Source organism: Papaver somniferum, chromosome 7 (genome assembly GCF_003573695.1).
Source record: "Papaver somniferum cultivar HN1 chromosome 7, ASM357369v1, whole genome shotgun sequence".
NCBI classification, from domain to species: domain Eukaryota; kingdom Viridiplantae; phylum Streptophyta; class Magnoliopsida; order Ranunculales; family Papaveraceae; genus Papaver; species Papaver somniferum.
The window spans coordinates 14,653,587-14,681,069 of record NC_039364.1 but is presented as its reverse complement, the minus strand read 5'-3'; the positions used below and the strand labels follow the sequence as shown (position 1 = coordinate 14,681,069).

Below are 27,483 nucleotides of genomic sequence, written 5' to 3'. Positions count from 1 at the left end.
CTAGCACACAACCACACTAGAGTCGTTTTCACCTATTACTAATGGTTACGATTTTTGATGAACTTAACATGCAGATCAAAAATCATTAAGAAAAAAAAAATGGTTAACGATTCTAACCTAAAATTTTTTTAACTACACCAGGGATCGTTTTCTCCGCCACCCTAATGGTTGACGATTTCTCAAAATTCCAACATGCAGAAGAAAAATCGTTAAGAAAACAAGCCTCGTGATTAACGACTCGATTTTTGAGAATCCAATTTTTCCGATTCAAACCCTAATTTTTCAGTAGAACATCAAATTAAACTCAAACCCAAGTTAGAGTTGGGGGTTTTAGTGGACATACCTTCTGATTGGAGCCATTTCCTTCTCCGGTTGTTGATTTCTCCGACTGATTTGATTTATTCCTGAGTCTCGAATACGCCTTCGCTGCATTAACGGAATCTACGAGATTAGGGATTTGATTTTCCTTTCTAACGGTCTGTTTTGTACGAGCCATGTTTGCAGAAGAAGTTAATTGTCGATTAAAGTTAATCGACGATTATGCGATGAATCGGTTGAAGAAAAAAAATTTCTCCAGTCGTTAATGGAGAAGATGGACGACCAAAGAGAGGGGGGGAGGAGAAGAAGAAGAAGAATTTTGATTGAAAAGAAAATGGGAGCCTCTCTTAAGTGTTAATAAGATCTGAGGGTTAGTTATTAGAGAAGGATAAAATGGTATTTTCACCATCATTTTGGAAGCCTCATATACTTTTTGGTGTGGGTATAGATTGGATGAGGCCCCTAATTATTTTTCAGGCCGAATTAAGGGGTGATATGGAAACGTAGCATTATTTCAAGACAAGCAATTAGGTTGTATTATTCCGACAGACCATGAGTTTTGGTAAGGATCATTGTACTTTGTACCAAAAAAAAACAAAAAATCATCGGATTCCATGAATTATTTTTCCTCGGTTATGTGGTTTACGAAAAATCTAGACGTTCACCAGCCTACTTCAAGTTGCCTAAGTGGGGCAGTGGGGGTGTTTATTATACTTGTACGATCATGGTGGTGTAATCGAAGAGAGAAAAAACAAAATCACATTTTCCAGAAAGAACTTACATCCCGTTCGTTATAAGGAATTGTATTCTTTGGAATCCAATTTCTAGGGAATGCGTCCAATTTCTTGAACCGAACGAGGCAAATGAATTCTATGTAATTGGAAATTTTAATTTCTAGGAATCCAATTTCCTTCAAAATGATATTTTCCATTGCATTGGTCCAATGATGCAATGGAACTGGATTCCGGGATAAAAACAAAGGTAATTGAATTACCTCAACGGAACATAAATTTTTTGGATTGGAATCAAATTCCAAGAATTGGATTACTCCATACTTAAATTCCTAGAATTCTAATTCTCCCAACCGAACGGGCTGTCATGAATATTTACAGAAAATGAACTTCCAAAGACCGAGCAAAAAAAGAAAGAATTTTTTTTTGCAATAAACTGGATGTACATTCAGTTTAATCGTCTGAATAGTTATGCTAGTTATCATGTACTAGATGTGCCTATATATATGAACATTTAAAACACCATCACTCGCAACAAATGAGATCATAATTAATCTCACACCTCATTTCAACATGGAGAATACTCTTCTTCATAATTTCCTTCTACTTCTTCCTGTGCTTCTACTTCCTCTCTATTTTTTCATCACACTATTCCAAGGCAGAAATGTTCAAAACAAACCCAACTTCCCACCTGGTCCTCCTGAGCTTCCTATCATTGGTAATTTACATCAACTTACGGCAAAACAGCCTTATCAAACACTGTCACAACTATCTAAAATATATGGTCCAGTCATGCGTCTAAAATATGGTCGTGTGCCAACAGTCGTAATCTCCTCTGTTGAAGCTGCCGAACAAGTAATGAAAACACTTGATCTTGAGTTTTGTTATAGAATTCAATTTGCTGGACGAAGACGTCTTTCCTATAATTATGTAGACACCGCTTTAACACCTCATGGAGAGTATTGGAGAGAGATTCGGAAAATATGTGCTCTTGAACTTTTGAGAGCGAAAAGGGTGCAATCTTTTAAGGCAGTCAGGGCTGAGGAAGTTGATGTTTTGATTAAATCCATATTATCTTCTTCTTCAAATAATAGTCCTGTTAACGTTTACGAAAAGTTAACAAGTTTTGCGCACCAAACAATATGTAGAGTTGCTTTTGGTAGCACAGACGGTCAAAGTAAGAATATATTTGATAATGGAAGACTTACACAAGTTCTTGATGAAGTTACCTTTTTGACTAGTTTATCGGCATCCGACTTTTTTCCCAAGTTAAGTTGGATTATTGATAGGATCACTGGAATCCATCGTAGAACAGAAACATGCTTTCGTTATTTGGATATGTTTTTGCAACAAGTCATAGACGAACATGACAATCCGCAGGCACTGAAACTGGAGCACGAAGATATCATAGACGTTTTGCTTAAACTAAAAAAGGCTCACACGAGTACATTTCGTCTCACTAACAATCATATCAAAGCAGTAGTTCTGGTAATTTCCTTTACTCTTTCTCTTTAATTTATCTCTGTAATTAATTGTTGGGTGCAATAATCAAAAATAAGGAAAAATCAAATAAGCAAAAGTTATTGATACTTAGCTCATTTATAATGGAAGTGATCGATTTGATGAAATGGACGAACTCCCTATATCTCCGCAACAGCAACAAGGCAAAACTTTGGAAAAAACAGAGTGAGTCACGTGTTCAATACGTTGCCCTTAAGACATTAGCGCCTGGCTACACTCAAGAGTGATGCTATAGCCCTCACAGGACGGATATCTCCAGGATAAAACACCCTACTACACCTACTACTAGAATATGTAGTAGATGCTCAACTTGAGCTTGGAGACTCCGAAAAAACCATAAAGGAAAATCTCGAACACTTGAGAAAACAATATAAAATGTTTTTTCCCTTAGGGGTCCCTCTAAATATAGAGCAACCCCTTTCCCATAGATTTTACAAAAGTAGTGAATTTGTTTATATAATTGAAAAATACAACTTAAGAAGAAAAACTCCCCGATGTGGGACTAAAAGGTTTGTATAGTTTGTTAAAACTACTAAAAATTGGAAACTCCACAATGTGGGACTAAAAAGTTTCATTCACAAAAGAAAACAATAAATTATAATTTTTTATTAAAACTTTAAAAAAAAAAATTATTAATCGTTTTCCAACAATCCCCCACATGAATGAAAACTCAATAAAACATGAAAACACATATAGATCTTGGTAAATCAACATCCCAACCTCACGATCCAAACAGACTGATCGTGCAAGTGTTGTAATCATACTAGTCATTTCTACGTCCTCTCCCTCACACAAAAGTGTGTTGACCCCAGGGTCATACTATGGATTGCATAAATCATAATAGTATTGAGAGCTTTCATCTTTAGTTCTCACATGGTCATACAATAGGTATCTTTCACCAAAGTGCAAAAGCATGAACTAGTGAACCCTTAGTGACCTTTAGGTCCTAAGTTCCAGTAATAACAAAACCATCAAAACGAAAATCACATAAAAAACGCAGGAAATAACATTTTAGGCAGAGGTGTCCATGAGGTCTTGAACCTTTGCTTAGTGAGATATTACCGGAATTACTTGCTAAGACAGTGAACTATGTCTTGAACTGCTAGAATTTGATGTAATTCGTGATAGCAACCACGAGTGATATCTCCAAGATTGCTGCCAAGCTCGTGCCGTTTTGTCCAATTTGGCCCTGGACATATCCTGTTTCTCATAATGCTCTAGAGAATCAAAGCTCATATTCTCATAGGAAGCGGCCCACTTCCTCATTTATATAGGTGAGTTTCCATAAAGAGTGTTACTGCTACACCCCACTTCAATCTTAAATTGAAACTATAGAACTCATTAAGACTTCTTAAAAATCATCCTTCACATGCAGTCACACTATCACGTCTACACCATAGGGAAGGGACAGAGAATAAAATTCTCTGATAGTGTTTACCTTTACACACCACAAATTAGTTGTCTCGTTCGAAACCTTGATCTTGGGATCTCCAGTCAGCAAGGTTGAGTATCCTTCATGAAAGTTTAATTTATGAGATTAAGCCCCTTCCCCCTCGATGCATTTCTAACTATCTCTTGGGATAAACCTTTCGTCAAAGATTGCGCGATATTCTCCTTGGACTTTATCCAATCAATGGAAATAACGCCAATTGAGATTAGTTATTTTTAGCTTTAGATATTATAGCTTGGATAACACAGTATATAGATATAGCTAGCACAGGCCTATGCCAGAGAGGAATGTCTTCTAAAAAGCATCTTAGGCACTCAGCTCCCTCTCGTGATTTATCTAACTCAATACTCTCATATTCCATAATGAATTGAGCAATATATGTTTTTTTGTAAATCTTCCAAAAACAAACCCTGATGCTAGAGTGAAACATATCCACTCGTAGACTTAGACTCCTCTGAGTCAACTATCCAGTTTACATCACAAAGTCCCTCAAGGACAGCAAGATACCTTTGATAAATCAAATAAAAGGTAATAGAGTATTTTAGGTACCATAATACTCTACTCAGTGCATCTGAATGCTATTGCTCTGGACTACAATTATATCTACTTAACTTACTCACAATATAGGCAATGTCTGGACTCTTACAGTTCAATAAATTCATCAGACATCCTATAACTCTTGAGTATTCAAGTTAAGATACTCCATTACCCTTTTTTCTTGAGTCTACAAGAATAATCGTACGGAGTACAAGCAGGCTTACAATCAAACTGATTGTATCTCTTAAGCACAAATTCAAAATATTGAGAATGACTAAGACTACATATGTTAGATTATTTTCTAATCCTCATACCTAAGATTACATCAACAGGGCCTAAGTCTTTCAAGTCAACGTTCTCATTCAACACATGTTTTTAGTGGAATTAATCACATCAATGTTCGTATCAAGTATAAGCATATCATCAACATACAAGCATACAATCACACAGGCATCCTTAACAAGTTACTTGTAAATATACTTGTCAGATTCATTAACTTAAATCCACTACACATTATCACATGATCAAATTTTCCATGTCACTGTTTACGTGCTTATTTTATAAACCATACAAAATTTTGTTCAACTTACAAACTTTGTCATCATAACCTTTCACTACAAAGTCCTCAGGTTGGTCTATGTAAATTCCTTTATCTAATTCACGATTTTAGAAAAGCTGTCTTAACATCCATCTGACGTATCTCTAATTTGTTTATGACAGCAATAACAATTAGCATCTCAACGGAAGTAAATCTCGTCACATGTGAATAAGAATCAAGGAAATATACACCTTCTTTTAGTTTATAGCCTTTAGCTACCAACTTAGCATAATATTTTTCTACAGTTCCATATACCTAATGTTTCCTCTTAAAGACTCATTTACATCTCATGGTCTTACTCTCTGGAGGTAAACTATAAACCTCCCAAGTCAGGTTCCGACGGACTGAGTCCATTTCACTAAATGAAGCTTCTTACCAGAATGGGGTTTCAGTAGATATCAAGGCTTCTTTACAAGTCCAGGGCTTATACTACCTAGGCATGTCATGAAGTTGGCTTCATAAGAAGTCTCAAGTCTAATTGTTTTACTTCTCTTAGGCTCAACCTTAACTTCATCTTCCTTTAAGATAAGTTCTGACTATTTGAAAATAAATCTAGGGGATCAACAACACATCTCTAATGAGGTACAAGTTTAAGAATAAACATGTTCAAAGAACTCAGCATCCCTAGATTATGTAATAGTATTCACAACAAAGTCAGAAAAATCACACCAAAAGTATGAAAAATCAGAACACACAACCAATAATCTATATGTAGAAGTATACTCAGCATACCTTATATGAAGACACAATCACCATTTTTGGTTTCTATCTAGTTCTTCTAGGAAGAGGAATGACAATCTTAGTCAAACACCCCCACACTTTGACATATTCATAAGAAGGTCATCTACCTTTCCGTAAATCATATGGAGTTTCATCTGATCCTTAAGGGTACTATATTCAGGATATACTAGGTAAGAGGACTGCCTCCTCCCACAATCCCGAGATAATCCTGAACTAATCAACATGGCAATTATTATCTCCTTAAGAATACAATTATTATGTTCAAGGATTCTAATTGGTTTTCAACTTCAAGTTTATACATCTTAAGGCTTCTAAGGCATCATCCTTATCCCTAAGCAAGTATACAAGATAGTACCTCGTAAAATCATCTACGGAAGTTATGAACCATCTTTTACCATAGTGTTTTTGGGTTGAGCTCATGTCAACTAGGCCTAATTGAATTAATTCTAAGGGATTAGAATTACTATGAACATTTGTGCTAAAAGATTTTATTGCAAATTCATTTCACTTTTGTGTTCAAGATCCAAACTAAGTTTGGGTACGAAGTCTATGCTAGGCAGTTTATGCATTGACTTATAATTTTACGGTTCCAAGTCTACCATGCAAAACATTCAAAGACACACAAAAGAAAGCACAAGAATCAATTATGTTCACTTCATCAGATTTTCCTTTAAACTTATATAGACCCTAAGTGCTATAACTGTTGCCTAAACAATCAATACCCTTAGTTATAACAAGTTTTCCACATTTAATTAAGATCTTCAATCTTTTACCATCTTCAAGAGAACAAGATACAAGATTTATTCATATGCTCGGAACATGAAAACTTCATTCAGTGTAAGAATATACAGATATGAGCTTATGCTCGACCTTTCCCTTTTATGCAACCTCTGTTGCAGATGAGTTACTCAGATAGAGTTTCTCGACATCCCTTATCCTCTGATAAGAGGTGAACAGGTCTCTGTTTCAACAAACATACTTAGTGGCTCCAGAGTCCACCCACCAGTCTCTCACATTGGTTATTAAAATAACTTCCAACATCATGTCAATGAACTCGTTTTAATTTGTTTCAACTAAATTAGCATTAATTTTCTACTTATTAAGGTTTTATGTTGTCTACACTTTACTGCCCTATGGCCAGGAATTTTACAAACATAACAATCACCCTTAATTAAAGTAATGCTGGATTCAGTTTTACGAAACATACCTTTCTTTTGAATACTATGCTTAGAGTTGTGTTTGATGTTCTCTCCTTTGTCAGCTTTGGAAGACTTGTGTTCATCCACATGCGCCTGGTAGCCATGTTCCTTTTCAATTTCATGTCACAAACTTCGTTTATACTCTGACCACGGACACGGTAATTTCCCAATCACCTAATACATCATATCTCACAAACCTTAGTTCAGATAAAATATGAGTTTTTAAGATAATATCTAGATTTATAAACTTCGTTTGAACCACCATATCAAAAAATTCATGGTTACCCCATAAAAACTACTTTAGTTAACAAAAAAATTCTGCCCATCAAAATTTTTCAGGAACGTTTCTCAGTTTTGTAAAATATCAAAAAAATACTTTTACAACTCCAAAATTTACGTGGGTTACTATCAGGATATCTACTACGTTGTGTCAAAAAGGTTCATCGAAATACCTTCTAGGTTAAGAGATAAACTCGAAACTCTACAGTTGACCAAAAATTCGTTTTTGTTTTTCACTCCACAATTAACATCCATGATTCACAAACCAACCAACCATTTTCGATTATTACAAATTTTAATGTCTTAAGATTGTTGGGTGCAATAATCAAAAACAAGGAAAAATCAAATAAGCAAAAGTTATTGATACTTAGATCCTTTATAATGGAAGTGATCGATTTGATGAAACGGACGAGCTCCCCATATCTCCGCAACAGCAACAAGGAAAAACTTTGGAAAAAAACAGAGTGAGTCACGTGTTCAATACGTTACCCTTAAGACATTAGCGCCCGGCTACACAGGACGGATATCTCCAGGATAAAACACCCTACTACACCTACTACTACCATATGTAGTAGATGCTCAACTTGAGCTTGGCAACTCCGAAAAAACCATAAAGGAAAATCTCGAACACTTGAGAAAAAATATAAAATGTTTTTCCCCTTAGGGGTCCCTCTAAATATAGAGCAACCACTTTCCCATAGATTTTACAAAAGTAGTGAATTTGTTTATATAATTGACAAATACAACTTAAGAAGAAAAACTCCCCGATGTGGGACTAAAAGGTTTATATAGTTTCTTAAAACTACTAAAAATTGGAAGCTCCACAATGTGGGACTAAAAAGTTTCATTCACAAAATAAAACAATAAATTATAATTTTTTATTAAAACTTTAAGAAAAAAAATTTATTAATCGTTTTCCAACATTAATTAGGTAAGGTAGTAGTAATCCTTTTGTCAAAGGTTCTCTGAGCCTAACCCAGTTAAGCTGCTTTAATTACTAGGCTTCATCCTGAACCAGACTTTGGTATTCACACCCAGTTATTTAGGAACCCACGACTGGAGAGATATGGAAACTGGATAAATTTTATTCCTATTCCGGGTATGTTGCGAGGGATGTCAGAAAACTATTCCATCCCTACCACATATATATAGACGGAGGGACCAATTCTCTTAGATTAAGAAACTTTTTTGATTTTATACATTTCTATGTTTTTTCCTGTTTTACCCTTAATTATATTCCCAATTTTAGAGACATATATTCAACTGTGATGATTCCCAAGCAAATAAACAGGGGTGATAAAAGTAAAATATCGTTTTCAAATTTGGACTCCGCCTATATAATGGTACGAGGAAAAATGAAAATTTCGCTTATATGATAGGTACGGAGGGAGTATATAAAAGTCCAAGTTATCCCTGCATATGTTATTAAATTATTTTAAAAAGAAAATCCTTTCTGCGTTTTTTAATCTTTTTTACGACATCGTCAGAAGGCGGCATGGCATGCATAACTGATATATCATGACGACAGTATATAGTTGGTATTATGTATTTCTTGAATACCATGTCGGAAGTTGATGGTGTTTTTCATCAAAAGCAATCGGCACAGTATTTTTTACATGAACAAATACCGATCATATATAACGGTATCGACAAAAATGACCATGCAGGCTGCAACCTAAAAATATGGATATGATCGGCACGATCAATTGTGATTTTTCCGGAAAAAAACACTACAAAAGTCGGCATGATCTTCTATATCCATGCCGACAGTCTAGAATCAACATGTATTTTTCATTTTTCCATGTTGATTATGAAATGAAAACTTGAATAACCATTTAAAAAATAACAAATTTGAAAATTTTGAAAATATGAAAATCAATATACTAAAAATAAAAGGACGGTTTAGCCATTATAAAAAAAGTATATGTATATAGGGGTTCTTCATTTTACTTTTAAATATTTCAATTTTGTTTCATTACTTATCAATCATCAACTATAAAATAATAGTTCCTAGTTCATGGAACGATGGTTTGTAACTGTTCCATACAAAATGGGGTTCCAAAATTGACGTAGAAATCATTATGTATCATCGAATAAGAATATGGAACAACGGTTTATAACTATTCCATATAACCATGAGGTCCCAAAGTTGACATCTTTCTTTTCGTCTAATCCTTTTAGGTAATAATTAATTTTTCACTTCAAAAGTTTACTGATTTAGGTTGACTTAGCCAAGACATTTCTGAAGAAAAACGATTCCAATTTCCAACTCACGCTTCAACTTTCTAATTTTATGGTGAGACTTGTACGAGTATAAAGATATTGCAAATACCTATTTCAATTTTACAAAAAAAAATAATAATTTATAAATCATAAAAAAGAAAATCAGTTTCAGAAGAAAATAAATGTAATTTACTAGGATGTTGATAAAGATATGAATTTAAAAATGATTATATCTTTAGCAGTGGTTACACTTTTATTCCTTCAATATTTTCATAAAGAAAACGATAAAGGGTGAAATATAATGGAGTAAAAACGGTAACGTAATTACTTAATAGAATCATAAACTTAGATTTTTATAGAAGGAGATAACCTAATTGGTCAGACTGTTTTTTTTTTTTTGACGATCAAATTAACAATCTAGGTATTAATCCTTATAATTTGAATAACTTAGTATAGAAATCCTTAGGGGTTAAAACATGACTATAAAATTATTACAAATAGATTTAATTGCTAGTTGATTTCGAAGAGCAGCAACTCTCATGATCTTTTACAGCCACGAAAACATAGTTTTAAATGAATTTTTGTTACTCAAGTGTCAGCGATCTAGCTGCTAGAGCTAGAGCTAAAATTGGGATACTTTTATTAAAAGAGCATTGATGTTTTAAAAAGCATGTTTTAAGAACCCGATAAGTTTCTTTCATCTCTTGTAATTCTTGTGAAGTTATTAATATAATCTTATGACTTATCAAAGAAAAACCTTAATTTCTAACATTTCTTTTTTATTTGTAAAATATTTAACATGATATTGTATAGTCTTTTTCTTTCTTGTTTCTTTATTTTTATCATCAACTTATGAATTCTAATAAATATACTAGAATTTGTTTAAAACTGCCAGAATGTATATCTTGGTGGAGTAGACATAGCAGCTGGTGTAATGACTTGGGTAATGGCAGAACTGGCTAGAAATCCCAAAGCAAAGAAGAAAGTTCAAGAGGAGATTAGAAGCTTTATGGGATCCAAAGGAAAGGTAGAAGAATCAGACCTTGATAATTTTCAATAATTAAAAATGGTTGTTAAAGAAACTCTAAGGTTGCATCCAACACTTCCATTGCTTGCAAGAGAAAGCATAAAATACAGTAAAATTGATGGTTACGACATATACCCCAAGACATGGGTCCTAATAAATACATGGGCGTTGGCGAGAAATCCAAAATATTGGAAAAATCCAGAGGAATTCTTGCCAGAGAGATTTAAAGATAACTCATTTTCTCTCGCCGAAAATCAAAATTTCGAATACAAACCTTTTGGGGGAGGTAGAAGGATTTGCCCAGGATTGAATATGGGCATTGTGTTAACAGAGCTTGTCCTTGCCCATATGTTGTACACTTTCGATTGGGACTTGCCAGAAGGATTGAATGCAGAAGACTTGAATATGGAAGGATTGTGAGGTACTAGATACCCCCTAGAGCTTTTACCCATCAAGCTAGCATGTGGTAAGAAAATATGATTATTAATTTGAAAATATAATTTTATGTTAAATGCATGATGTTGCATGGGTTATTGTGAACTAAGTATAGATATTAATGGGTTGCTTCTTATATTTTATTTTATATTATAAAATAATTTTTTCTAAGTAAAACTGAATAACTTACTGGTCATCTTTTCTCTTGTAAAAGATGTATTTATGGTTGTGGTTGTCTATATAAGTAATGTTTATCATTAAATGTTGAAAAGGAAAGTAAGATTCTTAATCTGGTTATGATTATATTATAGATTTGTAATTTGGTTATCATATCATTGTTATCACATTAATTTTTTATAAGAAATATTTTTATTAACTTTTTATAATAAATGTCTCATCGATAATTAATAATCACGGTCATCCTAACAATTTAAAGGCTTGGGGCGAGCATTTAGAAAACGACATTTCGTTATATACAAGGGAAAAAATATAAATTAAAAATTAATGAAAAGTAATCAAGAAATCCGTTGATTTTTTTTCTCTCTTTTGAAGTAGAACAATCTATTGATTCGTATATGTAAAAATGTAGTAAGGGTCCCAAAATAGTAAATGTATCTCACACAACTCGCATCCCTCCCGCTCAATTTAATAAATGCAGATTAAGAAAAATGTGAGAAATTAATTTTTTTTCAAGATATAACCTTCCTACAATATTTAAACTCCATAGTTTTTAGTCACTAATTTTTAATAATATCCTACATTAAAAGTACTTGTACAATTGTGGAATGTTTCAGTTGTAGATTGCTATCATAAGCATCCATGCATAAGATAACAGTCAGGCATTGGTATGTGAAATTGCAAATTCTGATAAAATATATGAAAGATAACGTTCATTGGTATTGGCAAATGCATTTGTAGAGAGAGAAAATTAAAAGTTTATGGAAAAATATCAGTAATATAAAAGAACATGAAAATATCATTACCTTACATTTGGGGACAAAAAAATAAACCCTAAACTGGGATAGAGAAAGCAATAGACTAGGCAAATTGCACCAGCAGACCTTAGTTGTGGTTGTGACTGTGTTGGGATGCTTATAGATGAAATCGCAATAATGTTGGTGAGTAGTGGAGGAAACAACAATGTTAATGGCGATTTTCCCTAACGGTAGTTGTAGTTAGAGGTGTAAAACATGTATGCCCAGTACAACCCAGCCACGATGTCACGTGCTTAGCGTGCTGCGTGTCGTGTAGTGCTGTGCCGGATATTTAGGCGTGCCTTTTTGTGCCGTGCTAGACGGCGTGTTGTGTTGTGCCAGAAAAATAAACGTGTTGTGTCGTGCTGTGCCAGACATATTTATTTTTTGTTTCCAAATATTTAGATATGTGTTGTTATAAAAATAAGCCCACATGGCGATGACAACATGTCAAAAATTCACTAGAACAAAAACTTTTTTATGAAATAGGAATTTTCAATGAAGTGTCCATGTGGGGAAATGCATTTAAGAAAATGCCCATGTTTTTTTCATATCTAATTTAATGGCCATGGATTGACCTTTTCCGTCCCGTTTTATTGAAAAAACGACTAACGGTCGTTAGTGGACGGCTGGCACTAAATAGGTAATGTCAAAAGACATTGTAGCCCTTGGATCGTTTGAATCGGTAATGGAACAATGAGTCAGTCATTGTCAACTCAACTCTTGACTAAGTACCGATTTTGATACAACTCAGTGCTTCTACTGTTCTGAAGCTACATCTGTGCGGAAAGAAAATAAGTCATCTTCTTCTTTGCCAGCTGAACACCTGAACCCAACAAATCCCCGAATTTATGAACCCTAAAAATCAAATTTCACCAACTAAACCACAATTGTTGCTATTAAGATTTTTAAATCAGTAATATGTATTTGATATCTCTATATCTATTACAAACCATTCAAAAACTTAATTACATGATTTTACACCAAAGCCCCAAATTAATGAACCCTAAAAATCAAATTTCATCAATTTGACTAAATTTTTTACAATCAAACATGTAAAATATATAATATAAGTTACTTCAACATGAGATTCGTGTGAAAAATTTCATATAAAACGAAAGAGATTATATTTACACTTGGATGAATGTGTAAATCGAACCCATCTTGTTGCATCAAACTCTTTGTATCACCCATCTTGCTGCATTCACAGACTCTGTGTATCACCAAACTCGATAACCCATCACCAGAATCCATTTCGATTTCTTTATGGCCAGAACACACAACTTCAAATCCCTGTAAACATTCACTGAATACCAATTTCATCTGGGACCTCAACTTCTTTCTTATCAGTCTTCGTTTCATTCTCAACATCAAGAACAACCCAACCTAGAATTCATCATCAACTGTGAAATCATCTCAATATCTAACAAATATTTGGGTTAAAACTCAAATCGAGTAAAACCCATCTTCAATTCCATGAACAGAATCAGTGATATCAGAACCATCTTCTCTTTATTTCTCTAACCTAGATCGAACAACATCAGTTTCATCTTCACCACCAACTGCAACAATTTGAACCCATATGAATCTCGATTTCAATCATCACTTCTGTCACAACAACAGATCCATCGTCTTCTTAATTTGTATCTCCATCGTCTTCAGCAAAGCACCACCATCATCTTCTTAATCTGCATCTCCATCTTCTTCAGCAAATTAAGCTCCACTAATTGGATCCATCTACTGCCAATTTATATCAAACCCTAAAAATCTCATGTACACACATACAGACGTTATCCTATTATGGGATTATTTTAATGAAGCGGTAGAAGGAAGGGAATGGAAAAACCAAGGAGATGAATGATGCAGAAAGGAAGAAGCGGAAAGAAACATAAGAACCCAAACCCTAAAACTTTTCTTAAATGATAATAAGAGTTTTCCTTGAGTACGTGTAAGGATCTGTTAAATTTAATCTTCAGCCGTCGATTAATCGCATGGACGGTAAAAAATGATTTTCATCTCCACTCGTTGATTGAGCCAAGCTTGGACGGCGGAAGATTTACTTCACCTTTCCTAGGCCAATGGATATATTTGTAATTACACCCACCATTTTCTCATCTCGTGTGATGAGAAATCGACAAAATAAACTAGATTTTACCAAAATGGTGGGGCCAGAGTAAAATCGTAATGGCATGGTCATTAAATTAATTATGAAAAAAAAAGTGGGCATTTTCTTAAATACATTTCCCCGTATGGGCACTTTACTAAAATTTCTTATGAAATATACACAAAACTTGATGTGCCATGTTATATAGTATGCATATTATGGCGTGCTTTCTTAACGCATTGTGATAGCGGTCTAGCCCAGTCCAACCCACAAAATTAATGTGCTTGGGCATGCTGGGCTAAGTTATATGCTGGACTGGGCTCAAATATTTGCATGCTGGGATGGGCTATGCTCGTGCTAGAACGACACAATTTACACTCCAGTTGTAGTAGTCTAGTAGATGGTGTTGTATTGGTGAACAGTAATGATCACTGCGTAATCTTTTACCAATAGCTCAACACCATCAACTTAATATTATATTAAGAGAAATGTAATTGGTTGTTTTTATAATGCTAAAGCTAATGATATTATGATTGAGAAAAAATATGATAATTGGAAAAGCACCACAATAATCGTTTATTTACGTAAATGAATAACACGGATCAAAATTGTCATAGAAAAATAAAATTTATTATGATTTCCCTTTTTTAATGTGAGCAAGAAAATATCAGAGTTTCATCTTTTATAATCGTAAGATTTCCTCACATCGGCTTTTAACCATCAAGTCTAGGAATATTTTATAAAAAATTTCGTCACAAAATATATCGGAGTCACATATTATTGTCCTTAGTTGTTGGATCATTAGTTTCCGATGTTTTTATCAACCGTTAGATTTTAAAACAGCGATATAAAGAATACTTACACGAACTTAAGCATAAGTAGATCAAAAATAGGTATCTATGGAAATGCCTTTTTTACGAAAATGAAGATAAATATTTAAAAACTTCTCATCTCTATGCAATGAGAAAAATTAATAATTTTTTTTTCAAAACTTTATATATGTCTCCAAATTTTTATATGCTTTCCCCTTAAGGTTAGACATAGTTTGAAAATAACGACTAAGACTCTAGACCAGTATTGTAAAAAAAATACACAAAATTGGTTAGAAAGATCAAAATCAACAATTCCTGGGTGAAAAAGACATTTAGATTTTGATACTGTTTAAATGGACAAAAATGTAAAAATAGTCAGGATGTAAACAGTTTCATCCTACCCATTTATAAATATTTTTTCTTATTTTCAATTTACATCAGGATGCATTCAGTTTCATCCTTACTATTTTTTAAGTTTAAGTCAGGATGAATCCAATTTCATCCTTGCTATTTTTTTTAGTGTCCATTTCACGCATACTAATTTTTACTCGTCCATTTGAACCATGTTTTAAAAATATTTGGACAAATGACCCATTTTCCGAAAAAAATATTTTTACAAATTATTATCATTATTCTTAATTTCTTTCGATGATTGCCGATCAATCCGAGAATTATTTGATCTTATATGATATTTTTCAAAATTTCTTAAAAGTTATCAGAGATACAATAATTAAAAGCTCTCCAGACTAGTACTGTAAAAAGTCAGTAGAAAAATGATAGAGATCGATCAATTTCTTTCGATCAATCATGAAAGTGTGAGGGACAAATCACATGGGTGTGACCATATAGGCTCTCTTCACCAATAAGAAAAATGTGTTCAGCCGAAAAAGGCTGAATGTTCAAATTTAGATGCATATACACCAGAAAAGGAAAACGTTTATAAAACGACAGCTTTTTACCCAAGAAAAAGTTGATTTTCCGGACGAGCTAGGCAGCTCCCAATAGCAGATTGATTGATACCCACCACCAAAACATCATTGTGTAATTTGTACGAATATTAAGTGTAAGATCATTATTATGTATGCTACTAACATCCACCACAATAGCAATAACATTGTCGATAAGGCTGCAACTAGGGGTCACAGAATTCTACTGGACCAGTAGCAGCAAGCAATGATCACTGAGCTAAAGAAAATCATCGGAATCCATGATTTTTTCTTTCTGCTATATGGTTCTTAGAAATCAACTTGTCATAATCAACGCACGATTGTTGTTAGCTCCAGCAGTCCAGAAAGGGTCCAGCACTATAGACCCGACGTTTATGTCCCTCTCTGGCCCTACGGTCTCGAATACTTCCAACCTGCAGCCGGCTTCAGTTCAAGTTGCCTATGTGGGGGTGCTAATAATTACCTTTTTGTAGTCTCCCCCGTCTCTGTATTCCTGTCTTTGTGGTATAATTAAAAACAAAAATCACGTTTTCCCCGAAGTACGGACGCACCCATGAAAGGGTTAACCTAGGTTAAGGGCCGATAAGCCCCTCAAGCCTCACAACTAGATTTTCACCTTTGGGAATCTTTTTTGGATATTCTTAGTCTGTACACAGACATACCTGCACCACTTTTGTGGTGTGGTTATAAAGGGTTATCCTACTTCTTAGTCTATTATGAGAGTGAGAGAGAGATAAAGATGGTGAATACTGGTGTACCTGTAATTACTCTGAGCTCGGGAAAGGGGATGCCTGTAGAACTTAGCCCTACGCAAGTATGAACTTAGCCCTACGCTAGGTTAAAGGGTCCATCCCTGCTTTTTTTCTCAGTTCATGTAGACTGAGTCTACGGTCTACCAAGTACCAACAGTAAAAAAAATTCTAACATTCATGATAATCATACTGTAAGACAAGGCTGCCACCTAGGGTTACTAAAATCCACCCTTTAAACTCTACGAACTACTACGATTACGATGTTTGGTAACCCGTGTAAAATTTGGTAACTACTATCTCATTGTTACCAACAAGCAAATAGTAACATCCTTATCGTGTATACGGCTTCAACATGCACCACAATAAGCATGACGTACATTATCCACAGAGATGTCTGAATAGTTATGCTAGTTATCACATACCAAATGCCTCTTTATAAGAAATATATAAGAGAACATTAAAACGCCACCACTCATAACAAAAAGAGATTATCATCTCACCTCATTTGTACATGGAGAGTACTCTTCCCTGTAATTTCCTTCTACTACTTCTTCTACTTATCCTTCCTGTATATTTTCTCATCACATTATTCAAAGGCAGAAATGACCGAAATAAACCCAACTTCCCACCTGGTCCTCCTAAGCTTCCAATCATTGGTAATTTACATCAACTTGCAAAACCTCCTCATCAAGCACTATCAAAACTATCAAAAATATATGGTCCGGTCATGCTACTACAACTTGGCAGTGCACCAACAATTGTAATCTCCTCCGCTGAAGCTGCCCAACAAATCTTGAAAACACTTGATCTTGAGTTTTGTACCAGACCTCAACTTGCTGGACCAAAACGTCTTTCGTATAACTACAAAGATATGGCCTTTTGCCCATATGGAGATTATTGGAGAGAAATTGGAAAAATATGTGTTCTTGAACTTTATAGTACAAAAAGGGTGCAATCTTTTAAGGTAGTCAGGGCAGAGGAAGTCCGCGTTTTGATCGAATCCATATCATCTTATTCTTCAAATACTACTCCTGTTGATGTTTTAGAAGAGTTAACAAGTTTTACGCACAAAACAATCTCCAGAGTTGCTTTTGGTTGCGCAACTGGTCAAAGTAGGAACCAATTTAATGATGGAACACTCACGGCAATTCTTAAGGAAGTCGTGGTTGTTTTGAGTGGTTTCTCGGCGACCGACTTCTTTCCGAAGGTAGGTTGGATTGTTGATAGGATCATTGGAATGCACAGAAAAACTGAAAAATGCTTCCATGATTTGGACAAATTTTTTCAACAAATGATAGACGAACATGTCAACCCGGAGAGACTGAAACTGGATCATGAAGACATCATAGACGTTTTTCTTAAGCTAGAGAAGGATCAACAGAGTACGATTCATCTCACACACGACCATATCAAAGCAATTCTTATGGTAATTAATTCCATTTTTTCCTCTTTTTCTTGTTTGGCACGGTGAGTAAAGTTTTCAGAAATCAACAAACTCTAGCTATGGCCATGGTACTTAGCAGTCAGGTTTTAGTTACCAAAAAATAATAATTAGTATTGTAGCACATATTTTGATTCTTGCTTACTTTTTTAGCATAATCTTTTTTTTTTTCTTAATTTTGACACAGCCTGCTGGGTTAAGGAGACCCAAACCATAAAGAAAAAAACAAGAAAAACCAGAGAAAAAACAAGAACTATCTTCTTCTTCTTCTTCTTCTTCTGTGATAAAGTTTTAGCATAATCTTACGCCACACATATATGATTTTCTGTATAAACCTTGTCAGAACGTATTTCTTGGTGGAGTAGACTCACCGGCTGTAGCAGTGAGTTGGGCAATGGCAGAACTGACTAAAAATCCAAAAGCAATGAAGAAAGTTCAAGAAGAGATTAGAAACTATGTGGGATCAAACGGGAAGGTAGAAGAATCAGACCTTGATAATTTCAAATACTTAAAAATGGTAGTTAAAGAAACTCTGAGGTTGCATCCACCAGCTCCATTGCTTCTAAGAGAAAGCATGGAACATAGTAAGATCAATGGATACGACATATACCCCAAAACAAGGGTTCTAATAAATGTATGGGAAAATGGGAGGAGTCCACAATATTGGAAAAACCCAGAAGAGTTTTCCCCAGAGAGATTCAAAGATAGTTCCATCGATTATCTTGGAAGCCAAAATTTTGAATACATACCTTTTGGGGGAGGTAGAAGGGGTTGCCCAGGAATGAATATGGCAGTCGTGTTAACAGAGCTTGTCCTTGCTAATGTATTGTACGCTTTCGATTGGGAATTACCAAAAGGAATGAAGAAGGAAGACATAAGCATGGAGGAATCATTATCAGGCCTTATTATTCATAAGAAAATTCCGCTTAAGCTTGTACCCATCAAGTTTGTATGACTGGGAGAAATCTGATTAAATAAGAGAAAACTACATTTGTGTGCTAAATGTATATGCATGAATATTTTTTATATTTTGCCTCTCCTTTTTCACACCTCACTTGGTAAAACTCCAGAGTGACAAGCAAAGAAAAAATAATAACACTTCTAGGTTTAATATTGTGTTAGTGTACACGGCTTCAACATGCACCACAATATCAATGGCGCTATCTACAAGGCTGATATATGGGGGTTACCGTATTCTACTGGCCCATAGCAGCCATGATTGTTTAGCCTAGCAAATTATTGGATTCTTTTGAGTTGATTTTTTCTCTGTTATGCGTTTAGTAGAAATGGACTTGTCATAATGAACGTAATCGGTAGCCAAGAAAAAGTTCAGCACTAGAGGTCAGGCGTTCATGTTCCCAGGGCCCCCCTTACTCAGTAATTTCCACCCTGCATCAATGCTTAAGTCTTTGTGGTGTAAATGTTTCACCACACAAGAAAATAGTACCGTCAAATCTTGTTATGGGCATGGAGAACCCATTGCCAAGTACCTTTTTATTCCCGAAAAACACAATATGGAATTCTAACGTGCCGACTAAGGTTAGCTGCTTTATTTGGTTGGTCTATCGCCATCCCATTTGGACTATCGATAATCTTTAACGTATAGGTATTATTGCGGCAAATAGGTGTGTTATGCGTAAAGAGAGTATGGGGTCTATCAGTCACTCCGTCACTGAAGCAAGGCAACATTAATTTGGAATCACTTCATAAATGTCTTCCGGGCAAGTTGGGTGTTTAATGAACAAGTTACCGATGCATTTCTCAAGATCGATATATGGAACTTTTCCACATCAGGAACTTTTTTTCATTTTTTTTTGGATCGTGAAAGAGGGAGTATACCGAAGAAATAAGAATTATTACAATCAAGCCAACAACTAAAAATTACATGGAGATGGAGATACAACTTCCGATTGGAAGAGTAACTGAGTAACATATAAAATGAGATGGCCCAAAAAAATCTCTTACAAAGAATAGGAAGCCCATGAGACACAACCTCTTCGAATGGGAAATTTGTTGTTTAGTCCACTAAACCCGATCCGGGCTAATGGCTAGTCCAACGGGATATTGTTTTTATCCGGTAGTCCAAAAAGGTTTAAAAGCCTACGAAATTACCTCTATACCCATAACACATACGCGTTTTCGTCAGTTACTTTTTCAGTTTTCTTCTTCTCAGTTCTCTCTCTTCTTTCAACAGTTGCAGAAAAAATTCTCAATAAATTCATCAGTTGCAGGAAAACGAAATCGAAAAACTCATCAACAACAGTTATAGAAAATCGAAATCGAAAAACTCATCAACAACAGTTATAGAAAACTTAATTTTCAGACAAAATTTTCATAAGTTTCAGACCTAATTTTCATTACATTCAATTGAAGAGAGAAAATGGAATTGAATAGAAAAATTAAGAGGACAATTACAGAAGAAATCGTAGAAGAAAATCCTTCTCCAGCAAAAAGAAGAAGAAAAAACGATGATGATTCACCAACAACAAACCCAACCCCTGCTGCTACTCCTTCACCAAACGCGCATGCCAGGCGCACATATATACCAATCGGCATGAAAAACACGCCAAGCAGCATGCCAAACTCGCCAAACGTGCATGCCAGGCCCACATGCCAATCGGCATGCCTAACTTGCCAAACGCGCATTCCAGGCGCACATGCCAAACGGCATGCCAAACTTTCCAAACGCGCATACCAGGCGTACATGCCAAACGTCATGCCATATATGCTAATTAGGGTTTCGACATGCTAAACCCTAATTTAGACAAAGTTTTCAGGCGTCGACAGAAGGTAGCCATAATCAACGGCTATCCTTCCTCATGAGATGCAATCTCAGCCATCTAAGTTCGCCACTGAGCTGACAGACTTGTGAATATTTTCAGGCGACCAGCCGCCTAAAACTAATGGCCATGGATACGCTAGGCGCCACTGGCATGCACGAGCCATGCCAACAATCCCTCATTACCACTGGCGTGCACCAAAAACGCCACTGCGCCATCTTCAGGCGCCAACATAAGGTAGCCATAATCAACGGCTACCCTTCCTCCTGAGATGCAATCTCATCCATTCAAGTTCGCCACCGAGTTGGAAGGCTTGTGTCAAGTTTCAGGCGACCAGCCAGGACGAGTCTACTAGCACCACATGCTATTTTCGTGCGGCAAGCCCCTTGATTTTAACTTGCCACACGTAGCAAAGTGCAACATGTTTTCCATGAAAACACTCGAGACATCAAAACATGTCACAAACTGGGGGATACTCATCAGGGTATTGGTCTGGCGGTTTACAGCGTGCAGCGTGCAATACACCCGTTACAAGAAAGTGTCATAAAGCGAGGCGGTTAGTAATGGCAAGAAGTAATGGTGAACCGCATCCTTCATTACGGAAACATCAATTCCAGGCGTTACCCGTTACTCTTTTCTTCCACTTCCACTTCCTACCAGACCAGGGTACGTTTTGTTGCGACTTGTATAAATAGGTCTCACCTATTTTCCACCAAAAACAAGTTTTGGTCAGAGGAACAATACAACATCCAGAAATCATCTGATAGCTTTTCATTCATCTATCCAGTTCAAATTTCTGATACAAGTCCCGAAACACCCACACTTCCGGAATCAACTATTCTGGTCTCAACACTTTCTTCGCTTCCTCCCTAAGACCAACCCTTCTCATTCACTTTGTGACCGAAGCAATCCTGGAACGCCCATTTCTTGGTTTAGGCCAGCATTGTACAGATTGATCTCTCGAATCAAAAGTACTCTCGTGCAGTACATTGTTTATGGTTTAGACTAGTTTCTCTTCCACACCCACGAAATTACCAAAACCAGCAGAAATGGTTTTCACCCATAAACAATTGGCGACCACAGTGGGAGATTAATATCTCGGTTGCAAAATCAATTTCCAATTCCCAATTTCATTTTTCAATTCCGATCTCAAGATGATAGAACTCAGGTCCGGATCAGCAACAAACCCTGAAAACACTAGCGCTGAAATCATCTTCGAAGTTAACGTTTCATCCAATGGCATTAATATGCCACCTTCTAACACCAGCAGTGCGGACAATATCCCTTCAGGTGTTACACCGCCGATCACCAGAGCCAGAGCCGCTGCCACCACTCCCAAATTTTCTTCAAGTGTAGCATCTCCAACCGTCACCAGAGCCGCTGCTACTCCATCATCAGGACGAGTGACTGGAGGAGCAAGAAGAAGTCGATATCCTCTTACCACTGTTGATTTAATGGAAAGACAAAAGGTTCACGTAAGGCTCAGACAGACATGTCTACAACTTAGAAAGAGATACCTAGTTTGCTCAAGACACTAACAGAGCGGCTATCACAAGAGTCACACCAACCCCAGATGGAGATGACAAGGAATACTTTTAACATCCGGCGCAAGCACTTCAGCAGGACGCTCCTTTATAGATGAAGAGGCTCGTGTTACTCCTAAACGCCCAGTAGAAAGGAATCGGCAATCCAATTTCATCACAGGTGAAGATCAGGAACGACTTCTCCAAAATCGAGGCAAAGAAAATAAGCAACCCTCCTGAGTTCACAGAGACCCTCTTCCCGTTAGGAGCTGCATGATTTCTGGGGACTTTGCCCACAAAATTGTGCAGTCTATGATGAAATATTTATGTAAGATTTTGTATTTCTCCAAGGCGCAATGTCAAGACATATTTGCAGCCCCCAACCGCACTGCATCAGGAAAGCAGTTGTTTCCATCCGGGGAAGCCGTTCTCAAACCCCAACCTCTCCTGGAAATCACGATTGATAGATGTAACTGGGGACTCCTAACCACTGTTCACTTGAAGGATGTCGAGTTTGACAGCATGCTGATTAACGCGGACTCCGACTTCAACATTTTAACCGTCGAGGCTCTAAGAGTTGCAAGGGGAATCAAACAGAAGAAGCGTATTCTTTCCCATGACAGAAAAACACGACTTGCCGACCAGCACTATTTGTGCCGTCTTCCCATATACCATATCGTATCAAGTCTTTTTTCAAAGTCAAGGGTTAATAGCGCCCTCATTGGAGTTTTATCCAGGAGCCGCTTCGACGTTCTCTCCAGAAGTCGCTCCGCTTCAACGTTCTCTCCAGAAGTCGCTCCGCTTCAACGTTCGCTCCAGCAGCCGCTCCGTTTCAACGTCCTCTCCAAGAAATGAAGCCGCTTCAACGCCTCCTTCCTGCCAAGGTTCATGCCCGTAGCCTCCGCTCCTTCCTTCCAAGGATCGTGTCGTAGCATCCACTCCTTGTTTCCAAGGATCGTGTAGTAGCCGTCACTCCTTCCTGCCAAGGTTCGTTCCCGTAGCCGCCGCTCCTTCCTTCCAAGGATCGTGTTGTAGCCGCCACTCCTTCTTTCCAATGATCATTCCGTAGACGCCACTCCTTCCTGCCAAGGGTCGTGCTTCCACACTCCCCATGTCAAGGATCATGATCACAGCCATACAATTTTGGTAGTCGTTTCCACCTTTTGATCCATCTCGCCGAAGCTCGTGGTCGTGGACAGTTTACTCGCTTACGCATCCAGCCAATCCCTTTGCTTCCATGGAAGCCCATACAATTCCATCCAACCTACTTTGTTCCCACAACAATATAGTCTCTTCTGATCACATCTTCTGCCAAGAAATGTTGCTGCTCGTTTGTTGATACCATCCATAGCTTCACCCTAGCAACAATCACTACAAAGATAGAAACATGTAAACCAAACTTGGGACTGAGGATCTATACGGAATTCCTTCACTGTCAAAGATTACAAGACACAGTCAACCAAAAGGTCATAGCCACTACAAGGTCATCTACTCTTCAAGGGTGTAGTATAAGGATATCATCACCTCTCTGTCTAGAAGGCGCCTGCAACACTTTACAAGGCCGTGGAGGATCCCAAGCCTGCTCAGAGAAAACAACTTCAGAAACTAAAGATAAGTGTGATTGGGGACTGCTCATCGCAGTCCATCCCGACAACCATCAAAGATTCATGAAACAACTCCAGAGACGCGGCTGAAACATTTTCTTGAAGAAACAGAGGAATCCACGATTAACAACATAATCCTCTCATTTCTACCTCTTTGTCGTCCAGAATATTTCGTCCATGCGACGTAATTAAAGTAGGTTACACATGGGGACTACCATCATAGGATGCTTTCAGACCCCTCAACCAGGTTAAAGCCGTACGCGTGCATCAAAGACTCCAAAAGCACGCCACAGAGACACATTCATGTATCTGGCCACGGCATCGGATCTAACACAAGTGTAACTGAGGACTGCTCACCGCATCCCATTTCATACAATAGTCCAAGATTCAGAAGATGGTTCAAAGGATGTCGCTTGGAACGAAGTCCTTGAAGACTTGATTGCAGCACATCGGTAACGGAACGTCACTCAACTCGTCTACTTCAGTCAATAAAGATTTCGACCATACAAGCATCCATGACATATCATCATCGCGATCAGAAAGTCCAGACACCAAATAACCTAAAGTCAAGGATGGACCAAAAACGCAACCATGATCTCCAAGATTAGCCCTGACATTTCATCCATCCATCCCAAGAGTGCAATGGAGTTTGGTAAATTTTGAAATTCACTGGAGAGGTTAGATACTAATTCTTCTGGAGTCAGAACCTTATTAACATTCTAGGGAAGATCGACGCTATTGTTGGTTGGCTACATAAGAGAGCACCTACCTTGAGTTCTCCTGGCCCGCCTTGCTACTGATTATAACTATTGGATATTGCTTTGTTGCCGTTAATATTCACTCTACCGCCGCTAAAAATAGGACAAAGAGGAGACAGACACCGTAGACGAAAGCACGAATCCAGACGAGCAACAAAAAACAGAAGAGGGTCGATACCTCTTTTCATGCGGACGAAGTTTCTAGAGTTTGAACAGAATAAGGATTTCTTCTTGCTCCATGAACGGGAATAAATGACTGGGAGCACCACACTCATGCTCCAAGACCGAACCAGCAGCACGCCAGCACGAGGAACACCAGCCGCTCAACCTTCAACACTCCTTGGTCAAGCCAGCGTCAACGCTCCGAGCACCAAACATCAACAGTTCGTGGACGAAGTTGCAGCACCATCATCAGCGCTCCGTGGCCAAAGTTGCAGCGCCAACATCGTTGGTACATGGCCAAAGTTGCAGCGTCATCTCCACTTTTCCACGTAACTAAAGCCAATCGTTATCCCTCCACGGAACTGAAGCCAGTTTACACCATTCCGCGGACTGAAGCAAGTTGTCATCCTTCCACGGAACTGAAGCCATTTTCCACAATTTCGCGGACTGAAGCCAGTCTCCATCCTTCCACGGAAATGAAGCCAGTTTCCATCCTTACACGGAACTGAAGCCAGTTTCCGCTATTCCACAGGACTAAAGTCGGTCATCATTCTTTCACGAAACTGAAGCCAGTTGCCATCCTTACACGGAACTGAAGCCAGTTGCAGTCATTCCACGGAACTGAAGACAGTTGCCATCATTCCGCGGAACTGAAGCAAGTTTCCATCATTCCGAGAACTGAATCCAGTGTCCACCATTCCGTGGACTGAAGCCAGTTTCTACCATTCCATGGACTGAAGACAGTTTCCACCATTCCACGGACTGAAGCAAAAGCAGCGCCATCCCCCCGCTCCATGGCCAAGACGACACCAACGGCCCCACGTCTAAGATGACACCAACGGCTCCACGTCCAAGCCGACGCCAACGGCTCCACGTCCAAGCCAGCAGCGCCACGGCAAATCCAAGCCAAGCCAGCAGCGCCACGGCCAAGCCAGAACCAACATCTTACATCCTTCTCGGCGCCAACTTTTCCGCTCCTGAAAAGAACCATTCCTTAACCAGTAGCCAAATACACCGCATTGGTGCCAACATCCCACAGCTAATACGAATTTATGCAAAAGTTGCCAACACAAGGATCACGGATTCCTCATACACAAGGATCATGGAGTTCTGATGCCTTCCACCAAAGGTTAGTTGAATTTCCTTGGAAATCTCTTCACGTCTTTCTCTTTCGATTTTACTCTTGTATGTCACCATCTCATGCTTACCCTGCAACAATGCCATTGTTACGTGCTAAGCAGGGGACTTAATGTTGATGGTGGTTTTTAGCTTAGGGTTAAAATCGTAAAACCTTGCATCTGACGTCACCCTGCAAGGAAACGGTTTCGTAAGTGCTAACCTCTCCACCAGCATATTTATTAAGCCATTCAATATATTTACATGAAATTTATCCAGACTGGCGAATGTAGCAACCATCCCAAACACTCTGTAAATTTCAGCACCTCGCCAATACAAGACTCACTGAGTACTTTCATGTGCTATGTTCCCCGGCAGAACCCTTAATATCGGTATGGCATGACGGATTTGTGTTCACCCGCAGCGGAGTAGCATGAACCTCCAAGTACCAAAGTTAAGTCCATCGCACGAAATGCTCAGACATAAAGAACATTTCATTTTGTAGATAAGGATTTTCCTGGTAGCACACAAAATCCAGTCAATTATTGTGATAAATCACAAAAAAGCTCATAAACCCGACTAATTTGAAAAGTTAGGGTTTCACGCCCCGTGCAGTATACTAGACCCCGTTGGTCGAAAAACTATGCTTAGCCAGACTAGGCGATTAAATCCGCCACAGCGCACAGGAGGTGTGGCCACTCCCATGCTTGGCCGGCCCCACTTCCCATTGAACAATCAGGTCGCTCTAAACTCGCCACAGTGTTGTAAAGGAGGAAACCACGCCAGATGGTCGCAAAGCCAATTGGCTTCCCAAAACCCGCGTCAAACGTGCATGCCATGCGCACATGCCAATCTGCATGCCAAACATGCCAAGCAGCATGCCAAACTCTCCAAACGCGCATGCCAAGCAGCATGCCAAACTCGCCAAACGCGCATGCCAGGCGCACATGCCAATTGACATACCAAGCATCATGCCAAACGCGCCAAACGCGCATGCCAGGCGCACATACCAATCGGCATGCCAAACTCGCCAAACGCGCATGTCAGACGCACATGCTAATCAGCATGCCTAACTTGCCAAACGCGCATGCCAAACGGCATGCCAAACTTTCCAAAACGCGCATTCCAGGCGCACATACCAAACGGCATGCCATATATGCTAATTAGGGTTTCGATATGCTAAACCTTAATTTAGACAAAGTTTCCAGGCGCCGACAGAAGGTAGCCATAATCAACGACTATCCTTCCTCATGAGACGCAATCTCCGCCATCCAAGTTCGCCACCGAGCTGACAGACTTGTGGCAACTTTCAGGAGACCAACCGCCTAAAACCAATGGTCATGGCTACGCAGGAGCCACTTGCACCATCGTGCCACTGGCATGCACGAGCCATGCCAGCCATGCCGCATTACCACTGGCGTGTACCAAAAAAGCCACTGCGCCATCTTCAA

The 27,483-nt window shown here is 37.9% G+C and overlaps 3 protein-coding genes across 5 annotated transcripts; all 3 read left to right on the top strand.

The window, feature by feature from the left end:
- Positions 1-1,530: 1,530 nt before the first annotated feature.
- Positions 1,531-11,247, top strand: LOC113295984 (cytochrome P450 71B36-like). 3 transcript variants are annotated; one of them, XM_026544308.1, is made up of 2 exons: positions 1,531-2,537; positions 10,493-11,247. In XM_026544308.1, exons 1-2 carry the CDS (start codon positions 1,623-1,625, stop codon positions 10,655-10,657), a joined length of 1,080 nt encoding a protein of 359 aa, XP_026400093.1. In that variant the 5' UTR covers positions 1,531-1,622; the 3' UTR covers positions 10,658-11,247. The 3 variants fall into 3 exon arrangements, with proteins under 3 accessions (XP_026400093.1, XP_026400094.1, XP_026400095.1); XM_026544309.1 differs by lacking the exon at positions 10,493-11,247 and adding an exon at positions 5,278-5,319 and having other exon boundaries at positions 1,532-2,537; XM_026544310.1 differs by lacking the exon at positions 10,493-11,247 and adding an exon at positions 2,661-2,678 and having other exon boundaries at positions 1,533-2,537.
- LOC113294177 (cytochrome P450 71B13-like) lies at positions 10,664-11,044 on the top strand. Its single transcript, XM_026542590.1, has one exon. The coding sequence runs from the start codon at positions 10,664-10,666 to the stop codon at positions 11,042-11,044; it is 381 nt and encodes a 126-aa protein (XP_026398375.1).
- A 5,865-nt stretch (positions 11,248-17,112) lies between the features above and the next one.
- LOC113295982 (cytochrome P450 71B9-like) lies at positions 17,113-19,117 on the top strand. Its single transcript, XM_026544306.1, has 2 exons — positions 17,113-18,074; positions 18,433-19,117. The coding sequence occupies exons 1-2, from the start codon at positions 17,160-17,162 to the stop codon at positions 19,042-19,044; spliced, it is 1,527 nt and encodes a 508-aa protein (XP_026400091.1). The 5' UTR covers positions 17,113-17,159; the 3' UTR covers positions 19,045-19,117.
- Positions 19,118-27,483: the final 8,366 nt, after the last annotated feature.

Excerpts from the sequence above, each read along its gene's own strand:
- LOC113295984 (XM_026544308.1), top strand. The coding sequence starts at position 1,623 with ATGGAGAATACTCTTCTTCATAATTTCCTTCTACTTCTTCCTGTGCTT. Across the intron at positions 2,538-10,492 it reads ATATCAAAGCAGTAGTTCTG|AATGTATATCTTGGTGGAGT; the intron begins GTAATTTCCTTT and ends TAAAACTGCCAG.
- LOC113294177 (XM_026542590.1), top strand. The coding sequence starts at position 10,664 with ATGGTTGTTAAAGAAACTCTAAGGTTGCATCCAACACTTCCATTGCTT.
- LOC113295982 (XM_026544306.1), top strand. The coding sequence starts at position 17,160 with ATGGAGAGTACTCTTCCCTGTAATTTCCTTCTACTACTTCTTCTACTT. Across the intron at positions 18,075-18,432 it reads ATATCAAAGCAATTCTTATG|AACGTATTTCTTGGTGGAGT; the intron begins GTAATTAATTCC and ends AAACCTTGTCAG.